General features: G+C 46.0%; 1 protein-coding gene across 1 annotated transcript in view; it reads left to right on the top strand.

Moving 5' to 3' along the window:
- LOC122383524 (hemicentin-2-like) overlaps positions 1-19,652 on the top strand; it is a 42,420-nt gene that overhangs the window by 9,264 nt on the left and 13,504 nt on the right. The window contains exons 4-6 of the mRNA XM_043370032.1: positions 1,186-1,390; positions 18,814-18,941; positions 19,213-19,384. Coding sequence (XP_043225967.1) covers positions 1,186-1,390; positions 18,814-18,941; positions 19,213-19,384 — 505 coding nt within the window. The remainder of the gene's footprint in view (positions 1-1,185; positions 1,391-18,813; positions 18,942-19,212; positions 19,385-19,652) is intronic.

Genomic DNA, 19,652 nt, shown 5'->3' with positions numbered 1-19,652 from the left:
AGAATTTAAGACGTTTCCATGAGTTTTGAAGGTACGGATAACTGATAAGTTCTAAAAATCCGGTTCTCCTTATCTGGGCCATTAACTCCATACGGTCCAGGAAAGCTGGCACACTACCTTTAAATGTTTATTTACGCTTATTTTTTTACATCACAGAGCATCCAAGTCTCATGGAACCTCGATGCAGCCGTTAGGCGATAAAAATCGTCACACGATTAGGTACCCGAAGCACCCACTACTTCACCAATGCCGCTCACGTCCTCCCTCGTCATTCAACGCACTGCTTCATCATGGAGAGTGAAGGCTTCGAGCCAATCCGGCGCGCTGCCTTATGAAGCCATCCGAGCCTATGTCGTCGGAATTAGAACTCTTTTGATCCTCGGACGGTTGCACATTCGTTATTTAATCTGGCGTTAGTCAGCGTCTGCCATTATGGTCAGGACAATGAGGCTATTATTCACTACTGGGCCATCAGTAGAGGCAGCAAAGCAACACAGACGGCCATTTCGGTACTCTGCGGGCCTGCTTTATTAGCAGGATAGTCCTGTTTTCAGCTCCCGGCAGCGCCTTATATGTCCAAGAGAGCAAAATTGCTATTTGCATACACCTGCAGCTTATTAATTTGCAGCTGTGCAATGATTGTCGTCTGCTTTTATTCCCTCCATTTCTATTAGTAGGAATGTTCACTCGGGCAGTGACGTTGCCAGAGTGCTCTTTGACGAACTCGGGCGCGACAGTTAGTTTTTTTCCTGTGGGGGATTGAACTATCGTGTACCCGTAGAAGATTGTTTTACTTTAAATCATTGTTTGAAGGGCTAGCTCAAGAAATGTGCCATTGTATATGGATTGATGCAAAACATCCCTGAATCAAAATTCATGATACAGATGCGCGACACGATAACGTTTTTGAGACAAACACGAATTATTGAACGCAATACAGAAATTATGCTCGAACTACAAAGCATACCCCTCCATAATCACTATCCATGCGGCCATTAACTCAACCGTAAACATTTGCATAATTAAGCAAATTACACGTGTTTTTTTAACCGTAGCAGAGGACAGTATAACCAATAACTATGAAGCAGGCATTGGCAATCGGCCGACATTATTCTGCCCTGTCGTGCGACGTTGTGTTTCCATCCGATTCCTCTCCTCCTGACCCTCTGACCCCGTGCCCCTCAGGTGTCCTGGGGTCGCGACATCGAGGTGCTGACCGGCGGCTTATCGCGGTTCACTGACGACCGCCGGTTCCAGCCGCTGCACCAGGAGTACAGCCAGGACTGGGGCCTGCGCATACTGTCCGTGCGGGCCTCGGACGCCGGCTGGTACTTCTGCCAGATCAGCACGTCGCCGCCCGTCTCACATCAGATCTATCTGAATGTAGTGGGTAAGTGATCGCAAGAGCAAGGGTAAAACTTAGCTAGTGGCCTAGTCGGACATTCAGCCTGAAACCATGTCCTAAAAAAACGATCAAATCGTGTATAAAAGCCATCTTTTTACCGTTCTTCTGGACGGAGAAGGCCTGATTGTGACCGAGGTCTGCGAGGTTGCTGCATGGGTTATAGTTTCACAACGTGCAATACCTCTAACTGCGTCGTCATCACATCCGGTCAATTATTCCAGGACCAGCTAAATTTGTTTACCTAACCGCGTGTTTGACCTACGAGGTGGGCAATGGGCATTCACCCAGTCCCTGGAAGAGTTTAGGCTGAACGATTCTTAGCGCACTATATTCCACCTATTTGATTGATTAGTCAGTATGAATTTTAATGACGATGCTGGTCATAGTGAGTGTCATTGCAATGAAAAGTTACGACATTCTGATAATGGCAGCAAACAGCGCTCAGCCGCTTAGTGCAAGTGGTATTGAGCCGTCAAGGTCCCCAATACAGCAGTGGCCAGTGGTATTTCGGAACTCCATGCCACATTGCCACAAGCAATGAAAATGGTGGTGAGCGCTCGTCACCGTCTTGGTATTTTTACGATAGTGAATGCTGACATTGAGACCATGGGATGCCTCAGAAAGCCAGGCAGTGCGAGACTGTCGCAGTTATTTGGAAGCATTGTTTTCATCGTCAAGTGACGGGCACTTCCCTGCACACTGGCGGATCCAGGGGTTCAGCGCGGGGGGGGCATACCAGGTCACGGAGCCAAACCTAGGGTACCCCCAAATCCTGTTTTCTCATCGGATTTAGGCCACTTATTTTTCGTCATAGCCCTGATACGAGTTTTTTTTCTAAAAAAAAAAAAACAGAAATGGTAGGACACCTGACCCCCATTGGCAGATCCAAGAGGAGGAGGCTTTTGGGACAAATACCCGGGCAGCGCCAGAAATCGACGAAAATTGGTGGGGCCGGTGGGGCCCTCAGCCCCTCAGAATGACTGGTGTATAGAGCCGACCCAGGGCCGCCGGTGTGGAACCTTAAGAGGTACTGGCGTGGGACCATCAAAGGTATCGGTGTGGGTTCCCCAGAGGCAGTGGTGTGGGGCCCTCAGAGGCACTGGTGCAGGAACCACAAAGGAGCCGGTGTGGGCCCTCTAAGGTGCTGGTGTGAGGCCCTCACATGGACGCCGTTGTGGTGCCTCAGACACTGGTGTGGCGCTAAGCCCACACCATTCACAGATGGCTGTGTGTGGGGCCCTTGGAGTTGTTGGTGCGAAATGCGAATGCTTAATAACCCAGTAGGACCTCTCAGAGACCGACAAAGGGCCCTCAGAGGCCGGTAACGGGCCGTATGATGCCAACAATGGGCCTTCACAGGCCGGCAAGTGAGGGCCGGCAGTATCTTCAGGAGCCCTGTGGAGTCCTTAGAGATCGGCATGGTACTCTCAGACGCCGGTGGGGCCCTCAGAGTCACCGGTGTAGGACCTACAGAGTTATCGGTGGCTGGCTGCCAGAGGCACTGGTGTGGGGCCCCAGAGGCGCCGGTGTGGGACCCTCAGAGTCGCCGATGTGGGCCTCAGGAGACACTGGTGTCTCAGAGGTGGCGGTGTAGGGCCATCAGACGCGTCTGTGTGGTGCCCTCACAGTCGCCGGTGAAGACTTTCAAAGGCATCGTTGTGGGAGTCCTCACTCCTCAGAGACACATGCATGGGGGCAAGGGGTCTTCAAGAGACCAGCAAGGGCCAGCAGAGGGTTTCAGGAGCCCTGCGGGATCCTGGAGATCGGCGTGGTACTCTCAGGCGTCACTGGGAGCCCTCAGACTCACCAGTGTGGGGCCCACAGAGTGCAGGTAGGTAGCCGTCAGATGCGCCTGTGTAAGACCTTCAGAGGCGCCAGTGTGGGGCCCTCAGAGCCGCCGCCGATGTAGGGCCTTAAGAAATATTGGTGTTAGTCCCTCAGATTGGCGGTGTTGGGCCCTCAAAGGCGCCGGTGTGAGACCCTCACAGGCGCCGTTATGGGCCCTCAGAGACACTGGTGTGGAACTGTGGAGCCGTTCCATGCGGGTATGGGCCAGGACCCTAATTAGAGCTGACGCTTAATAGGTCAGCAAGGTCACTCAGAGGCCAGCACAGGGCCCTCAGAAGCCGGAGTGGGGCCCTTATGGAGATGTGTGATGTGTGATGTGATGTGTGATGTGACTCAGGAGCCCGTGACTCTGTGAGGTGCTCTCACGAGGCCTGCGGGTCTTATCTCAGTCGAAATAAGGCACGCTTGGACCCTGAGCGGCCAATTGGCACTGCAGGGCCTCTCGGGCCCATAGGGCACCATGCATCAAATGAGGCGGCACGCGCCCCTTGTGCCCCCCCCCCCCCCCGGTTACGCTGCACTGGCTGCGGCCATACAGGTAAATCATATTCTAACCATCCCTATTCCCAAGCATAGGCGGCGGCCGATTCCTGCATGGTTTGCGCAATATGAGTGCCATCGTTAGACAATACGGTCAAAAGGGTTGAAGCGGCATGACTCCCCTGTGGTTAGAACTAAGAAGCAACATATTTTTAGACAAAATAAAGCAATGACAACTAAATTAAGGTTACTAAAACCAGTGGCGCGGGAACCGGGGGGGCTAGCGGGGGCTGAGCCCCCCCAGCCGAAAAGCTGGGGGGGGGGGGGGGGGCTCGTAATGTATTTGAGCCCCCCCCCCCCAGCTGGAGGAATCGAAATCGGAAATCTACCAAAATAATTTCATAGATTCATACATAGGCGCGGGAACCGGGGGAGGGGGCAGTGGGGGAAGCTTGCCCCCACAACTCTGCGGCCGTGGGGGCAGTCCCCACAACTTTTCATGAGGCCAGGAACCGTTGGGCAGCTTGTCCTTCCCAAATTAGGGGTTGTGGGTCACATAGGAAGAAAGCATGTAAGTGAAAAATCCACCTCTTTCACTGGCTCGGCAACTCATTTGACAGATTAAAACCTTTACTCCAGGTTGCCAAAACGGTAGTTTCACTGTAAAAAAAGTTTAGCACCATAGAGGTACTTTTCAATTGACTAATTTTCAGTACCCTAGCGGTGCTAAGCTAAGCATTTTATTCGTACTTAACTGAGATCTAGTTTAGTATCAAGGTGCTAATATAAGTACCCATATTTGTTTAGCACCCGTGTACTAAATGTAGTACCCTACACCTGCTAGACCAATTTTCAGTACCCTAGCGGTGCTAAACTTTAAAAGGTGCTAAGAATAGCATGCAGTTAGTACCTTCCGTACTCACATATGAACCGTTTTAGCGCTATTGTTACCCCACGACAAGTAGAATAATGCTAACGAAAGCATTGGGGCTGAAAGTAGAATATCTATACTAGTTAAAGCTGCTGCATGAAAAGTTCGCAAAAACTGCTTTCTTTAGCAGCACATACTTTCACTAGTTACTGCAAAAAGGACTATCAATTACCAAAAAGGAAATTGTGTAAGGCCGAAAAGACGTGCAAAAAAGGTTATATCCTAGATAAGTGATAACTACAAGTCTCAATGATTGTGTTTTGCATTCTGCAATATTCCCGTGTAAGTGCATCTTTCAAGCATCCAACACATTATAAAATTGAAAAATAATAATGGAACATTTATTAACACTTCATATCATCTGCATGAAAAACAAATGTAAATATATACACAAACAAACGCACGGGAAATAACGAAAGGTCGCTCATATACCTGCACACTCGCAGTGACCGACGATTAACGCGAGATCGACTGGGGGAGGCGGTGGGGGGGGGGGTCGTTGAACCGACGTTCCGTTCATGGCCATAAGTTCGACCTCATCCACGACCAGACGGCGTTTAGTGATAGACGGAACCGGAGACCCCGTGTTGTTGTCGTAGTTGTCCTCCATTGTAAGTGGTAGTCGACGGAAGAACTGACCAGGCCCCATGCCTGGAGCAAAAAAAACTGGATCAGTTCCAAGATTTTTTCTGTTGGGAGCTATTTTCGCAAACAACACAACTTTCCTTCAGACCAAGAAGCGCGATTTACCAAAGTCGGAATATGAAGCACTTAAACAATATAAGATAATGTCAAAAGATACAACGTGTCAGACTCACCAAAGTCGATCAACGTCGGTGTCGGTGGCATGTGTCGGTGGCAAATGCTCATGTACCACCCGGCCCCGGAGCACTTCACTTCACTTCACTGCACTGCTGCACTGCACTTCCCTCCACCTCACTGCCTCCCGGAGCAGGAGCACGTGCACTCCCATGCCACGCACGACGGATTCCACCGATAGCTGATTTAAGCTATCATTCCAGAGCTATCACTCGGTGGCATGTGCCCGGAGCACTTCACTTCACTTTATTTCACTTCATATACCGGAGCACGTGCGCACACTCCCACCACGACCAACGGACTCCACTAAAATGGCGTAACACGTGGCCGGAAACAGCTGGCACGCGCATGCGCATATCGCTCTGCGCCGTCAAAACGTGCTAAAGGGCTGGTGATAAGACTCCCAGAGATTTGTAAAGCAGGGCTTAGCTACTTTCTTTGGCGCCAATTTCAAATTTGTTTCCTCTGTAAGCATGTCCGGTTCTATTGTGATACTAACGTAAGCACCATATTCAGCATTACCAACTTCTAAAACACTTAAAATGGTTCTAATTAGAAATCCAGCTTGAAAGAGCACTCACTGATGGACTGGGTACTAGCAGAAGTAGACGTTAAGCTCAGTAGAAGAATAGGTGATCTAAACTTATAATATTTGATGGGAATGTTAGCTATCATTAGCACAGTATTAGCACCACGCTTCTTTGTAAATACGTCGTAGGGTTCTTTTGACGCTAAAAGGTGCTACGAATAGCAGCCGTTAGTACCCCAAATGCTAAACTTTTTTTACAGTGTTCTTCACTCAGCTGAGACGGAACGCCTCACTTTTTTGCATTTTTTTCGTTTTTTTTGTTGTTGTTGAAAAGACCAAAGTCTGAAAAATAAGTGGCCTAAAACCGGTGAGAAAACTAGATTTGGGGGTACCCTAGGTTGATCTCTATTATCCCTCGCCCGCACATGGGGGGGGGGGTTGCCACCCCCCCCCCCCCCAGGTAGTCTTTCTGCTCTGCACTCAATATTTTTAGAGCTAGAAGGCTGATTTTTCGTATAGCTGCTCCTCTATCCTTTCCTAATGTCCACTGAAAATTTCAAGTTTCTGTGGTTTTTGGTTTCGGAGATATGACCTTGTTTTTCAGGTCATGTCATGACCCAAATGGCCAATTCTCAACATCTTGCGTCGGCTATGGGCCTTGTGAGCTTTTGACACCTTGATTTCGGCCTTTTTTGCCAGTCTTACCTCCCACCTATCATGGAACATGTTGTTCCGATGTACAGATGTCAAGGTCAAGGTCAAGGTCAACCTAGGTCATCTAAGATAATTGCGTTTTAGGCAAGCGGAATTTACTTTTTGTGAAGTTTTTTGACTGCATTTTTGGTAAAAGCTTCTCAGATCATTATTTCATGTAATATGGACACATAAACAGTCGGTGCACACATCAGTATACACACAGACACACACAGACATACAAACACATATAATTGACCTTGACCTAACTTGACCTGAAATGACCTCAGCAGCAAAAAACTGGTCGGGTAGTGTGACAAAGAGGTTCTAGCTGGCTTGGCACCAGAAAACGGCATCGTCATCGGTATTATATGATAAGCAGCGCACTTGATATCCAACGGTGACCCAAAACAGCAACATTTTTTAGTTTGACCTGACCTGGAAGGTCAATGACTGACCTGAGAAGGTAAAACTGGGTATCATTGGATTCGTCTCTTCCCAAAGAATCTTTTTGGTCTTTACCTCTAAGCTCTATCTCAAACAGGAACGAAATGGCGCGGGGGGGGGGGGGTGGCAGCCCCCCCCCCATGTGCGTTCTAGGATGGGAAAATGGCATGTGCGGGCGAGGGTTATGGTTCAGCCCCCCCAGTCTGGAAGAAGTTCTCGCGCCACTGACTAAAACGACTCTGATCACAAAAGTAGTTACTAGGAAGGCTTTCTAAACCATTTTTATTTAGTTCCTCGTTATAGGCGTAAGAAGTGTAAGTCTGAACGGGGGGGGCATACTTGTACTGAATGCCCTCCCCAGGCTCCTGTCGGGGGGGGCATATGCCCCTAATGCCCCCCCCTGGATCCGCCAGTGTCCCTGCACAAAGAGAACACAACAGCACCGTTTCATAATTATACAGCTGTCCGAAAAGGCTGGCATTTCATTGTCTGCTCCTTGAAGACAGGACAGTGGAAGATGCACATTACAATGGGAATGGTTTGCATATATGGGTCTGGCGGAGTTGGTTTTCTCGGTACAAATTTCACAAAAATCAGCTTGGAAAATTGGTTCTCTGAAGGAACAATTCTTTTTTTCTGTTGGTATGCCATAAGGATCCTTTCTTATCACCACAACAAGGAAATAGAAGGACGACAGCAGGACTTTTGATTATTACACTTTACAGCTGCTCAATGCGTCCATAACACTATGCAACAAAAAATGAAAGATTTTCTGTTCCTGGAAAGCGACCGAATTTTTCTTATTCATTGGGTCCTATCATAACCGAAATGGGCATTTGTTTTGATCTGAAAATGCTTTTCCGGTTTTCAGAGACGATTTTCGATTTTTGGCCCCGAAATTCGGTTTTTGGCCCACCGTGTCCGGTGTAATTGAGTAATCGATTCGGTGTAACTTTCATCGCCTTTCCTATGCCACAAGCTTTCGAATGATATCCGGTTTTGCATATTTGCGTGTAAAAATAACGTCATAAATCTATGTTAAAGTAAGTTAATGTTGAAATTTTGTAAAAATTTGACATTTTTTTCGATTTCATTTCAAAATAGAGAAAAAACTAAAGACCCTATCCAAATTCTGAGCCCAGTTCCTTAAAGAACATTCAATTTCCGTTCGGAATGTACTTTTTTTAGTGCATTTTATCGGTTTCCTGTGGCGTCCAGATTGAGTTAACCTAAACACATGTCCTAGGTCACATCACATAGCATTAAAACCTGATAAGGTATGTTAACGCCATAGGGTCAACTAGGGGTCAACTGAGGTCATGTTGTTGACCCCTTGTGACCTTCACACGCAGGAACTTACTTTTGAGCAGTCCTGTTGCTCAGAATCTTGATCTGTACCTCCATTTGTTAGAATGGTTCTTCATGCACTGAACACATAGGTTGTCATGGAAATGGCTGGGGGCCCGTTTTTCCAGTGACTCAATCTGGACGCCACAGTAAACCGATAAAATGCACTAAAATAGTACCTTCCGAACGGAAATTGAATGCTCTTCAAGGAACTGGGCTCAGAATTTGGATAGCGTCTTTAGTTGTTTCTCTATTTTGAAATGAAATCGAAAAAAATGCCAAAATTTTACAAAATTTCAACATTTCCTTACTTCAACATAGATTTATGAGGCTATTTTTACACGCAAATATGCAAAACCGGATATCATTCGAAAGCTTGTGGCATAGGAAAGGCGATGAAAGTTACCACGAGTCGATTACTCAATTACAACGGACACGGTGGGCCAAAAACCGAATTTCGGGGCCAAAAATCGAAAATCGTCTCTGAAAACCGGAAAAGCATTTTCAGATCAAAACAAATGCCCATTTCGGTTATAATGACACCCAATGAGTTCAAAAAAATCGGTCGTTACTCAGGAACAAAATGATTGTTGCATAGTGATCGATCGTGGCGTCAGAATTGACGAGAAGTAGCCGGAGGCAGCATTATTCTCTATCCCTCTCTTTCCCTCTTTCCCGTCCTACTTTCTCTCTCCTCTCTATCTGGGATTGACGCGGCGCTGCCTACCGATGGATATTTGATTGTCATCACCGCACAACTGCTGCGCGTCATCTCGTCTGCTCTGCGACAACAGCGCTCTCTCTCCCTCTCCCTCTCTCTCTCTCTCTCTCTCTCTCTCTCTCTCTCCCTCTCTCTCTCTCCTTCTCTCCCTCTGCCTCTCTCTCTCCCTCTCCCTCTCTCTCCCTTCATCTCTCTCCTTTCTGTCTCCTGATTACCAATCTCATGCCAGGCTGCCCTTCAACAACGGGTAGAAAAGGAATATGCAGTGGTTTCAATATTTGACATTATAAGTGCATTGATACGGGTAAAATATGCATGTTAGGCAAATGGACCTCCCATGACTTCAAATTAAGTTAATCAAGTGGCAAACGCTCCTACTGCTTTGTCTTTCCACTTGTCTAAAAACAAGAAAAATTCGATATATGCCTGTGTATACTGAGATGTATTATTGTTTAATATTTCAGACATTTACTATACTTGCATGCGCTTCCTTGACAGAAATGCATGGGGCTTATTCTGATTCGTGAGGTGTGTGCATTCTAATCTGATTATGCTGATATTGGAAAGCAGAAGCTCTAATACCGTGATGACGCTCTGATGGCGAGCTGCCGTGACTAATATGCTGATGACATGGCGTGTGGAATTCAGTAAACGCGTCAAACTACAAAAAGCCAAACACGCTCTCAATACGCGTACCGACACGTATATTTTGTTATTTGCAACCATAGTCAGTCGATGTAACAAGCATGCATTCCTACCCAAATTTACTGTTTGATGCCAATTTTATCTGACAGCATATTTTGAGCCTGAATGTTGTATCGTGCCGAGAAGTCGGCCGCCTGGGTGTTCAATACCACGGCAGGCCAGCGATCTCAGCTGACTGGCGTATAGACTGCGCCGCATGGCATGCCTGCTATGCGGCGCAGTCTATACCTTCGATGATCTGAAGCGCTGATAGTTCGTCTGCTAGCAAAGCTCCCAAATTATCTCTGGCTCTGAAATGTGAATGTTGGGTATCAGTAGCTTGTCTTTTTTAATTTGCATGAAGTTTTTAGATATGTAGATTTAGAACCGTCTTATCGGGTGACCAGTTCCTTATTTCTTTTTTCTTTTTGAATAATAAAGTGGACGATCTGAATGCCCAGTTGAGCTTGAACGATACCCATCTCAATGAATAACATGCACATTCAGTATTTACAAGTTGCTGCACATTGAACATATGTGCACTTACACAATACCACAGATAACAGTAGTACTAATGAGTTGCCATTATGCAAAAATGCAACAATAAACACGAGCACGGCTAGATTGCTTCTTTATAAGTTTCATTGACATAAACCAATATTTTTTGTTGCCTGTGAGAGAAGATATCAAAGTCTGGGCACGAAATACTCGGTTCTGTTTTCGGCCCCTTATGTACTGCAGCCACCGGAATCCTGTTTCCAATCCAGTACTACTGTTATCTGTGACAATACCTATGACATTGTGTATGCTTATCTTATACAATATTTATCATCATCATCAATATTACCAGTAAAACGCCTTTTGGGCGAAGAACGAGCGAGCGAGATAGTGAGCCCTGCACGTGCGGAAGGGCGAGAGGGTACTTCCAACGGACTTGTGCAAAGCACCCTTCTAACCGGCCGCTAGCGGTGTACCAAATTTGAACGCAATTGGCCCAGCCGTTCCTGAGATCTGGAAGCGGCATTCTGCACGTGCGCACGTGCAAACGGGGCCCAAACTAACTTTTGTACGGCACCCTACAAACCGGTCCCCAACCGTGTACCAAATTTGAGCGCAATCGGCCCAGCCGTTCTCGAGATCTGGAAGCGCCCCCTGCACGTGCGCACGTGCAGTAGCACCCTAACCGCAACACATGGGAATGCATTGCCTGGTGGGTGCCTACCTGTATGCCAAGTTTCAGCGAAATCGCCCCAGTAATTACCGAGTTACTGAAATGGGAACAAATTTGGCACCTCTTCTTTTTGCATTTTGCACGTGCAGTGGGGGTCACTCACATAGATCAAGAGTATCCGACCTTTGTTAGAAGGGATGCAGCTACCCTATAAAAATTACCGCAAGACAATCGCCCAAGCGGCTGCTGAGATATGGGCCTCTCAAAATCACTACTTTTGCAAAACTGCTTGAACACCCTTGACTTTTCACGTGGCACGTGCCACGACGGTCACTGAGATGTATCAAAAGTAGTCAATTACGGGGTAGAAGGGATGGGGCTACCCAGCAAAAAAGACCGCAGGCCAATCGGTCCAGCGGTTGCTGAGATATAAGCCTCTCAAAAGCGTTACAGGCCGGGCCGGGCCGTTCATACTGATATTTTTCCGTTATATTGAAAAGACTTCGCTTCGCTCGCTGCGCTCGCTCGCTCGTAACTATTTGAGGAGGGTGCGTCTGTCCGTTACCGAGGTCCCGACTTGGTGGTGCTTTGCGTGGACTACAGGCCAGAAGGTTGCACCTAGCCCGATGAAATTTGCACAACTCATAGATCAAGGATGCGCGACGTGCCTTTGAGGGGTCTCAGCTCGATCGGGTCGATAGGGAGCGCGTGGTGCGTGCCCAAAAAGTGCAAATTCGCGTCATAGACTTTACATGTATAAATCGGCGTGCGAAATCGGGCGAAAACGGCTAATCTTGGCCGACACGGTTCCGGTCCCGGTGCAATATCTTGGTGACCAGGGGTCCGACCGGCACGGGGAAAACAGCATCGTGTAGATAATTGAACGAGCTATCGAATGGTGTGCGGTGCAGGGGATGGCACGCGCCACGTGCACCGGCGAGGGCACTTTTATGTGGAAAATTGACGTTTTGGACGGATTTTGGAATTTATATTATCTTCAGGTGACCGCCAGACGGAGCGGGTTGAAACAACGCCTATTAGCAATAAAAATGTACCGCCTCTCATGGAAAAATTGTGAAAAGCTGATTGATCCAAATCAAGGTGGTAAAAATCACGGGAGAAAATGCTGTTTGTCAATTTTGTGCCACTTTATTAAAGGGACTATCCCACCTTTAACATGGGGTTTGAGTTGAGATAGCCAAGTTTGCGGCGAGGTTCAGAAACCACTATCTATCTAGGTTGCAACCCCCGCGGCCTCTTGGTGTTGAAGAAATTCGTTCCCTTCATTTGAAAATGGGCCTTGCGCAAGGCCCTATCTTCAACATGGAGCGACCGTTAGTGTGACGTCACCTCGTTTAGTCATTCTGATTTAAATGGGTTTGTTCGTTGAAAAATCGCTTAAAACTTGGTCTGAACTTTGTTGTGGTGCCTACAGAGTAAAAAGAATCAGCTTTATGACAGTAATGTGGCCTGGGGAAGGAGGTAATTTTGGGCTGTGACGTCACATATTTGAAAGTTTGTGTTTGGAATATGGGAAGCCTAAGATGTTTAATGAAAAATAAATGCCAGAACCGTGTTCCTGGTCATCCAATCTATAAAGTCGGGCACAATTTAACTGGTTTTAACAACATTTTAGAAGGTGGGATAGTCCCTTTAATCACACGGGCTTTACTCAATGATCTGATATCTCTGGCAATTAAAAATAGCACCGTTGGAAAGAGCATTCAATTCTGTCCAAGGTTTAGTCTTTATTTTGGCATGATGAGCATCAGTATTCTTAAAAATGTAAATGTTATAAACCATTACATTGTCATTTTTAGCGAAATTCATCGGTGGCCCTCAAAAGACTTCACGCCAGTTTTCGAATCATTCTTAAGTAGAACGCATGATGATACGACACGGGCACCTCGATGCAATGTATCTTTTTTGCTTTATTACAAAATGCTTGGCCGTCAAAAAGCAATCGAACGAAAGGATACCAACCTAATCGACACAGACCAACCCAATACCCATGGGTCACAAATAACCCTTCTTCGCGTTGCGGAGCACGCGGGTAACCCTAGTGTCAACACTGTTTTTGGATAATGAATATTGAATATGCTTGTTTGTCGGATAATCAAGCATATTGAAAATATTTGCTTTGACAGGACCCCTCGTCAGTTAATTTCAATTCAACTAAAAGAAAACATATATATGTTTCTCTCTCTAAAGCCAAAAGGTATCTCAGCGATACTTTGAACTAAACTATTTTGATGAAAGTTGGACGGATGCAAGTTACTTTGAGACTTCAAACCTCGTAGAAGATTTGTTTCGGTATCAGACTTGCTTCTATCAAACTTGATCACTTCCCCATAGGAGCTCCAAAACACTGACCAATCACCACATGAATCCCATTTTCACATACACATGCATACCAATCAGCCTATTTCCATTGTAACATCCCACATTGTATATTTTATCCGTCTGCAATAGTTCGACTGCAACTTGCTGCGCATTTGCATGGAAACGGGGCCTGTGCAGCCGCGCCCAAAGTGGGACTGTCACGCCTCCATGGCGTCAGTTCCATTCAGCCTCACTGCCAGCTGCGGCTCTTAAGACCTGTCGATACCATCGGCATTGCAAATTGCCGGCCCAGTTCAGCTGACTAGATAAATTGATCACGTGACCGGTGGATATTGTCTCCGCTCAGTCACGCCATTAACTGCGCCACCAACGTCGAGAGGACTTCCCAGGGGAGACGCATTCGGGAGTTTGAAATCACTATAAGCGTTTCAAACCTCGTATACTTTAACCCGCGCGGGGCTGGGGGGGGTAAATTTTACCCCCCCTCGCGAATTTTTGCAATATCTCAAAAACGGCGGCGCGCAGCGCCGCCAAACTTTCAGTACCTTTTCTTACATCAATTTGACACGTTCCCTGAAAATTTGAGCGAAATCCGTCGGAAATTTTTTGAGAAATTGACGTTTTAGTGACGTCATGTTCGCCATTTTCGCCTCAAAAACGGCAAAAGTTCAAACGCCGCTAACATCTTCATTTATAAAGGAATCAAGCCGTAACAAAAAAGGATATACGTAATTCTACTTTGTCTATCAAATGGCTATCTCGGTTTTTTGAAAATTTTGGATTTTGGCCCAAATTTTTCCAAAAAACTGACTTTTTTGGGAAAATAGCTATAAAATCCAAAATTTTGAGTGTATCGAAAAAACCGGAATATATGTCAGAGAAGTGGTCTATGTGTACCTACATATAAAGTTTTAGAAGAATCGGTTCAAAAATATGGGAGTTATTCAAAATTGTATGACGTCACGACACACAAAAATTTTGAAAAATGACTTTTTTGGAAGTTCTAGACCTCGTACGGAAACAAAAATAGCACCATTCGACTCGCCGTGAAAAACTGTATCAGATAGACACCTTTTTAGGCCTTAGCAACCAACTTCAAAATTTGACATCACTTGACCTGACCTTGACCTGAAATTCATCCAGAGGTGGTCCATATCACTTATTGAGTGTGCCTATTGAATTCTATGAGTAAAATGACCCATAAAACATGTGTCGCACATGCCCTTTTCTATATTTTGTTTTTGGTGACCTGACCTGACCTGACCTGACCTTGACCTTGACCTCTGAATGATATTGTTTGCAACGAATATTGTCTTGGTAGCCTAAGAACACGTTTTGGGCGATCAGTCTCAGTCCATGACTCCATTCTTCGGCAACTACGGTGCAAGGCCGATACTGTAGGAACTTGCAATTTGTACCCTTGACCTGACCTTGACCTTGACCTTAAACTTAAAATTAAGTACATGTTTATAGTTGTTCGTGATGAGATCTTTCGATTGGCGTTTGAATTTTCCAAATCGAACCATTAGTTCGGGAGATAACAGGGGGGGTAAAATTTACCCCCCCCCCCAGCCCCGCGCGTTCGGCTGGAGACCCCAGCCCCGCGCGGGTTAAACATAACGCCCTAAAACATCTGACGCCTGTTTTGTTCATGATAAATTCGCTTATCGGGCATGTAAGTGAAGCCTGCACTTGGTAGGTCGGGAACAATCACAAAACACCCAGCTTGAGTCAGAGTTAGGCTACGCGTAACATTACTTAGGATGTTTACTTTAATGAAAAACAATATCAAATTCTTATCTGTATTCAATGTAAACGCGTTTCGATTATTTCTTTATCAATACATTGATACAATACAGATAATGAACACACACGATTCAATGTGGGTGAACGCGAGCGCGCGATGAGATTGATATTTCAAACGTTATGACCTATTCACGTGGCAAAACTTTCTGTTCCCTCCATAAAATTCTACCCAAAATTGGTGCCAATGAGTAATCTCCTCTTTTTGAGTTGATGTTTGGCAAACATTCAATCACCGCAGCCTCGATCAGTTTTCGTCGATTTTTCCCCTTTCCGCTCCATAGAACTCTTGCGTCTTTCCACTTTGGTAAATGGTTTTGTTCCTCTATATGAATAACGAAAGAGCTTGTGTCTTTGTGGTTTCGAACGTCTCTTTTATGTTCGTCTATTCTCTTCTTCATTCCTCGATATGTTTCGCCTATATAAGATTTGGAACACCCCCCGCACGGAACTCTGTACACGACGCTGTCCAAACTTTCGTCCGCCGTTCTTTTCTTGATTATATCTTTAGTCTTAAGACCGGTCCTTTCCAGAAGTATGACGCCTGCCTGTCTTAAGGCCTTAGATATGATGTCTGTATTTTTGCTGCCTGGTACTACTATCGTTCTATGGTGTTCTCTTTTTCTTTTGTTCAGTGACCCAGATGACCTTCTTCGTATTTGTTTTGCTCTTCGTAGGCATTTGATTAAGAACGCCTCTGGATATTGAAGTTTTTTAAATGAATCGAATATGTGATCGATCTCGTCATCGATGTAATCGGGACTGCAAATCCGATACGCGCGTAAGAAAAAGCCAATCACCACCCCGGATTTCACCCTTTCACCGTGTGCCGAGAGATAGTGTATATAATCTTCACGGTTTGAGCTCTTTCTGTAGACTTTGTATTTCAGGTTTTTCCCACTCTTGATCATGAGAATGTCCAGGAATGGCAGCATGCCATCATTCTCAACTTCAAGTGTGAATTGGATGTTTCTTTCAACTTCGTTCAGTTGCTGGAGCTTTAACGTGAGATCAGTATCTTCCGGCACCACTACAAAGACATCATCGACGTACCGGTACCAAATGGTCTCAGTTCCCATGACATGTTTGAAATGATCCTTCTCTAGCATTTCCAGGTAGAGGCAGGCCGCAACTGGACTGAGGGGCGATCCCATTGCTAGGCCGCTCACTTGCGCATACTCTTTGTCATCATAAGAGAAAGCCTGGAACCTGAGGCAAAGCTCCACCAACTTTAAGAAGTCAGTCTTGGGAAGTGGAAAATCGTCTGTAGGAAGGTCTTTGATAGCAGTTTTGATGGCTTGGAGCGCGCCTTCTACCGGCACGTTCGTGAACAATGCCCTCACATCAAAGCTGGCTAACGTCTTGCCGCTGATATCAAGGTTGCTCAAACGGTTCAATAGATCTCCTGAATTCTTCAAGTGGCTATCAGTAATGGAACCTAACAGCTTGGTTAATGGTCTCGCCAGAACCTTAGCGAGGCGGTGGGGCGCACTACCAATACCCGAGGTAATCGGCCTCATTGGAACCCCTTCTTTGTGTATTTTGGGTAACCCCCGCATTTTTGGTGCCTTCGGGTCTTGCTCCAATAGGTGTTGCAGATTTTTGCCACGCTCGGATCTTCTCAGAATCTTCCTAGCACTTTGATTAAATTGAACACTTTGCTTTTTGACAAAACCTGCTTTCTTCTTCGCATATGTCTGTTCATCTTCCAATAAAGTGTTCATTTTCTGGTCATAGTCACTTCTGTCTAAGACTATTATGCCACCGCCCTTATCTGCCGAAGAAATGACAATGGTGTCAAATGACTCGGGTATTGGTAGTGCGCCCCACCGCCTCGCTAAGGTTCTGGCGAGACCATTAACCAAGCTGTTAGGTTCCATTACTGATAGCCACTTGAAGAATTCAGGAGATCTATTGAACCGTTTGAGCAACCTTGATATCAGCGGCAAGACGTTAGCCAGCTTTGATGTGAAGGCATTGTTCACGAACGTGCCGGTAGAAGGCGCGCTCCAAGCCATCAAAACTGCTATCAAAGACCTTCCTACAGACGATTTTCCACTTCCCAAGCCTGACTTCTTAAAGTTGGTGGAGCTTTGCCTCAGGTTCCAGGCTTTCTCTTATGATGACAAAGAGTATGCGCAAGTGAGCGGCCTAGCAATGGGATCGCCCCTCAGTCCAGTTGCGGCCTGCCTCTACCTGGAAATGCTAGAGAAGGATCATTTCAAACATGTCATGGGAACTGAGACCATTTGGTACCGGTACGTCGATGATGTCTTTGTAGTGGTGCCGGAAGATACTGATCTCACGTTAAAGCTCCAGCAACTGAACGAAGTTGAAAGAAACATCCAATTCACACTTGAAGTTGAGAATGATGGCATGCTGCCATTCCTGGACATTCTCATGATCAAGAGTGGGAAAAACCTGAAATACAAAGTCTACAGAAAGAGCTCAAACCGTGAAGATTATATACACTATCTCTCGGCACACGGTGAAAGGGTGAAATCCGGGGTGGTGATTGGCTTTTTCTTACGCGCGTATCGGATTTGCAGTCCCGATTACATCGATGACGAGATCGATCACATATTCGATTCATTTAAAAAACTTCAATATCCAAAGGCGTTCTTAATCAAATGCCTACGAAGAGCAAAACAAATACGAAGAAGGTCATCTGGGTCACTGAACAAAAGAAAAAGAGAACACCATAGAACGATAGTAGTACCAGGCAGCAAAAATACAGACATCATATCTAAGGCCTTAAGACAGGCAGGCGTCATACTTCTGGAAAGGACCGGTCTTAAGACTAAAGATATAATCAAGAAAAGAACGGCGGACGAAAGTTTGGACAGCGTCGTGTACAGAGTTCCGTGCGGGGGGTGTTCCAAATCTTATATAGGCGAAACATATCGAGGAATGAAGAAGAGAATAGACGAACATAAAAGAGACGTTCGAAACCACAAAGATACAAGCTCTTTCGTTATTCATATAGAGGAACAAAACCATTTACCAAAGTGGAAAGACGCAAGAGTTCTATGGAGCGGAAAGGGGAAAAATCGACGAAAACTGATCGAGGCTGCGGTGATTGAATGTTTGCCAAACATCAACTCAAAAAGAGGAGATTACTCATTGGCACCAATTTTGGGTAGAATTTTATGGAGGGAACAGAAAGTTTTGCCACGTGAATAGGTCATAACGTTTGAAATATCAATCTCATCGCTCGCGTTCACCCACATTGAATCGTGTGTGTTCATTATCTGTATTGTATCAATGTATTGATAAAGAAATAATCGAAACGCGTTTACATTGAATACAGATAAGAATTTGATATTGTTTTTCATTAAAGTAAACACTTGTCAAAATGAACAATATACAATTACTTAGGATGCATCTTAGCACCACATTTATCGTAAACTGACAATGACCTATAGAGGTGCCAGTAAAAAATAGCTTTTCACACCATGGAAACTCAACTGCGAACCTTCTTTATACGAATTCTCTCATTAGCCAGAGTTGGTATTCCAGTTTCCCATCCCCTCCAATTCGCTCAACACTTTCTCCTGTTCCCATCACCTGATGTATGCTGCCTTCATTTCAGAGCCGCAAGTGGAGATCGTGGGCGCTCCCGAGCTGTACATCAATCGTGGCAGTGACGCCACTCTCACCTGCATTATCCGTGGGGCCCACAAGGCCCCCGAGAACGTCCGGTGGACCCACGACAGCAAGGTAATGCATGTTCTAAATGCTGCTGCAATAGCGCATCTCGCTAACATGTTTAGCGTCAGCTGCTTTCGTTGAAATTGCTGTATTCAGGTTTTATGTTGGGGTTTCCTCCTGGTATTGTTTCAATACGATAGCACGTATGTGCGTGTGGATTATATGTGTTTTTCGTCTGTCTATTCACTACAGTCTGTATGTCTGTGTCTTGATGCGTGAGTGAATGCTGTGCTTTGCTCGCAAGCAGTTCACCAGCGAACTTCATCCCATTGCTCCTCAGCTGGTGCAGTATGACCTGTCCAGAGCCGGAGTTCGCATCAGAACATACCGGGAAGGCAACAATAGCATCAGCAAGTTTCTGATCGAGCGGGCCATGCCGTCCGATTCTGGAGAGTACTTCTGTGACCCGGATGGCCTCCAGCAGGTCAAGGTCACTGTTCACATACTCAATGGTGAGTATTGAGGGCATGATGCACGGACGAGATTGGGGCACGCGGTGTTGATTTGGATGCGTCACATCTAGTAGCGTGTTAACCACGGCTAAATGTATTGGTCATGCTACTGAACCACAATGATCAATTCCTCTCCAGTCGTCACCCTGAGCCTGAGCTGAGCCCGCCTAATCTGGCGAATATTGCACTTGTTTGACATCCGTTTCATTTCGGTCGAACATGCAACGGGTGCTGCGTTTCCTCCGATGGTGAAAGCAGCCAGAGCAAA

This window comes from Amphibalanus amphitrite, unplaced genomic scaffold (assembly GCF_019059575.1).
Source record: "Amphibalanus amphitrite isolate SeventyFive unplaced genomic scaffold, NRLGWU_Aamphi_draft 000166F_arrow, whole genome shotgun sequence".
Lineage (NCBI taxonomy): Eukaryota > Metazoa > Arthropoda > Thecostraca > Balanomorpha > Balanidae > Amphibalanus > Amphibalanus amphitrite.
The sequence above is the reverse complement of the archived record's forward strand: the minus strand, read 5'-3'. Positions and strand labels throughout refer to the sequence as shown.